Here is a 3,442-nt window from a genome sequence, read left to right as displayed (position 1 = left end):
TTTTCCTCTCCTGCCCTATGATCCTCTGTTTTGTTTCTTAAATTCCACATGAGTGAAATCATATGAATTGTCTTTCTCTGGCTGACTTACTTCGCTTAGCATTATACCCTCTAGTTCTATCCACATCATTGCAAATGGCAAGATTTCATTTTTTGATGGCTGAGTAATATTCCATTATGTATATTATAATATATGTATATAATTATATAAAAATATATGTCTATATAAAAGTATAATATATAATATATAAAAATAAATATTATATATCACATAAAATATAATATATATTATATATGTATATAAAATATATGTGTGTATATAAAAATATAATATATAATGTGTATATATATATGTGTGTGTGTGTGTGTGTGTATATATATATATATAAAATACCTCTTTTTTATCCATGCATCTATTGATGGACATCTGGCTCTTTCCATAGTTTGGCTATTGTGGACATTGCTGCTATAAACATTCGGGTGCACGTGCCCCTTCAGATCACCGCATCTTTATCTTTGGAGTAAATACCCAGTAGTGCGATTGCTGGGTCCTAGGGTAGCTCTATTTCTAACTTCTTGAGGAACCTCCATACTATTCTCCAAAATGGATGTACCAGCTTTCATTCTCACCAACAGCGTAAGAGGGTTCCCCTTTCTCTGCATCCTCACCAACATTTATTATTTCCTGACCTGTTAGTTTTAGCTATTCTGACTTTTGTGAGGTGGTCATGATACACACATATATAATCTTATAAAGCAGCATATCATTTGCAGAAGTTTCTTTTACCATGGTTTTATCTTTTCTAACCATCTTCTTATTCCTGATTGATATGATAATGTTAAAATATATTATGTTCTAATGATACATGATGGCATTGGTTTTTCTCTTGGATGAGTTAGCGTTTTATTTCTGGCTTCTTTCACTTTGGTGAGTGCTTCCTTTCTTAGACAAGTTTATTTATTTTTTTTTTTTAAAGATCTTATTTATATTTTTGAGAGAGAGAGAGAGAGAACGTGAGTGGGGAAGAGGGTGCAGAGGGAGCCCAACATGGGGCCTGGTCCCAGGACCCTGAGATCATGGCCTGAGTTGAAGGCAGACACTGAACAAAGTGAGCCACCCAGGTGCCCTCTTAGGCACATTTTAAAATGCCAACAATTTATTTCAGATAACTGTATGTGCATGTGTGCGGGAGACTCAACCATGGTTTATGTTTTTGCTCTTAGCAGATGTGAGTCAGGAGATAAACCCTGTTGTACACATTTAGACCGTCTCAAATACTTTTATATATGAATTCTATTAAGAGATTTTTTTGTGTATAGACTTTCTGTTGTGGATATCACTGAATACATCTTTATAGGAAATCAAAGTATAAAATAGTGTGAAATATGACGTTCTCTATTTGGATTTTATGGACACTTCGTTTATGCCAGTTTTGTACCAATTCCTTTCACACATCAGTGGGTCTAAAATCAAATCCAATTTTGATTTTAAAAGTCTTAGAAGAATGAAAAATGTAGTGTATGCCTAGCCATTTGAATAAGATACAGCTAGAATACGCATTTTTGGATGCCTCTTTGGTTGGTATAGAACTATGCTTCCTCAATACTAAGCAGTTGGATGAAAATGGTCTCGCCTTAGAGCTGGCCATGTGTTGAGTCCAGTGGCATCAACCTTTGAAGAGGGCTTCCAGAAAGGGGATAATTAGCCTAATGTCGACAGATGTCAAAGATTTTATATAATACTAAAATATCCCTTTCTTTATGCCTTTCTTGTACTAATTTAAGGATTCTTTTATAGCACTTTGACCAGTCTTTGCTTTGAGAATGTACCTGTCTTTATCTCTATGCTATTACCTATGTAATTGTTGTATCATAGAGAGTGATGTAAAGCATACACTTTGTTCATAGATTACACAATTGGATAAACTTGAAAATGTTTATTCTGATTAGAATGTTGACAGGGAATATTCCTACCTCTTTCAGGAATTTTAAAACTATACTCGATAATGTGAGAAATAGATACGTGTAGAAGGAAGAGCAAAGTGTTGGCCACTATATTGGTAAAAACTACGTCAATATAAATGAATACATCATTTTTTCAAATAATTGCTGATAAAATCCCATGACCCTGTCTTATAACATGATAGATCCATACCCCACCCCCCCAACTGTTTATTTTTTTGAAGATTTCTTTAAACATTGATAAATGCTTCATCCTGACAGGAAACATGTGCTAACAGAGGATGGAACAGAAGAATGGCAGTTCTTCCACGGGGTTTATCCTGCTGGGGTTCTCTGACCGGCCTCAACTGGAGCTAGTCCTCTTTGTGGTCCTCCTGATCTTCTACCTGTTCACTCTGCTGGGAAATGCCACCATCATTGCCTTGGCCCAACTGGACCCACATCTTCAGACTCCCATGTACTTTTTCCTCTCCAACCTAAGCTTCCTGGACCTGTGTTACACGACCAGCACTGTCCCTCAGCTCCTGGTTCATCTCAGGACAGCAGACAAGTCTATCTCGTTTGGTGGCTGTGTGGCTCAGCTCTTCATCTCTCTAGGGTTGGGATCCACAGAATGCATTCTCTTAGGAGTAATGGCGCTTGACCGCTATGCAGCCATCTGCAAGCCCCTGCAGTACACCGTGATCATGCACCCCCGCCTCTGTGCCCTCATGGCTTCTGCATCATGGTTCATTGGTTTTGCCAACTCTTCACTGCAGACAGTGCTCACATTCCTTTTACCACTTTGTGGGAGAAATAAAATAGACCACTTCCTTTGTGAAGTTCCCCCACTGCTCAAGCTTGCCTGTGTTGACACCACTGTGAATGAGTCTGTGCTCTTCTTTGTCGGTGTGATCATTCTCCTCATACCTGTGGCATTAATCACAGTCTCCTATGGTCGGATCGTCAGGGCGGTCTTAAGAATAAAGTCATCTGCAGGGCAGAGGAAAGCATTTGGCACGTGTGGGTCCCACATCACAGTGGTCTCCCTGTTCTATGGCACGGCCATCTATGCTTACCTCCAGCCCAGCAACAACTACTCCCAGGATCAGGGCAAGATTGTTTCTCTGTTCTACACCATCGTCACCCCCATGGTCAACCCCGTCATATATACACTACGGAACAAGGATGTGACGGGAGCAATGAAGAAGGTGTTTTGCAAAGGCCATGACTCCAGATGACTGGGCAGGGAAGGCCCTTTGATGGAGGACTTTGAATGCTAGAGCTTTTAAGATGATTGTCCCCTTCCCCGTCATCCAAAATTTCTTCTGACAACTGTTGTGTGGGAATTTCCTTACCTGATGCTTTTACATAAGTGAGTGCTCAAAATCTACGTCCATGGATTCATGCAGCCTCCAGAGATATGACCTAGTGTCCTAGAGAATCTGCATCATAGTATTATTTTTTAAAACTCTGCAGGTTTTTTTTTAAGAGCCCTTCCC

The 3,442-nt window shown here is 39.2% G+C and overlaps 1 protein-coding gene across 1 annotated transcript; it reads left to right on the top strand.

Annotated features, from left to right (window-relative positions):
* Positions 1-2,242: 2,242 nt before the first annotated feature.
* LOC308344166 (putative olfactory receptor 2B8) lies at positions 2,243-3,181 on the top strand (the record flags this gene model as incomplete). The annotated part of the gene is made up of 1 exon (XM_080805646.1): positions 2,243-3,181. The coding sequence occupies one exon, from the start codon at positions 2,243-2,245 to the stop codon at positions 3,179-3,181; it is 939 nt and encodes a 312-aa protein (XP_080661772.1).
* Between the last annotated feature and the right edge of the window lie 261 nt (positions 3,182-3,442).

The sequence above is a fragment of the Martes martes genome, assembly GCF_963455335.1.
Source record: "Martes martes genome assembly, chromosome: 6".
Classification (NCBI taxonomy): Eukaryota; Metazoa; Chordata; class Mammalia; order Carnivora; family Mustelidae; genus Martes; species Martes martes.
Note: the sequence above shows the minus strand (reverse complement) of the source record. Positions and strands in the feature narration are given on the sequence as shown.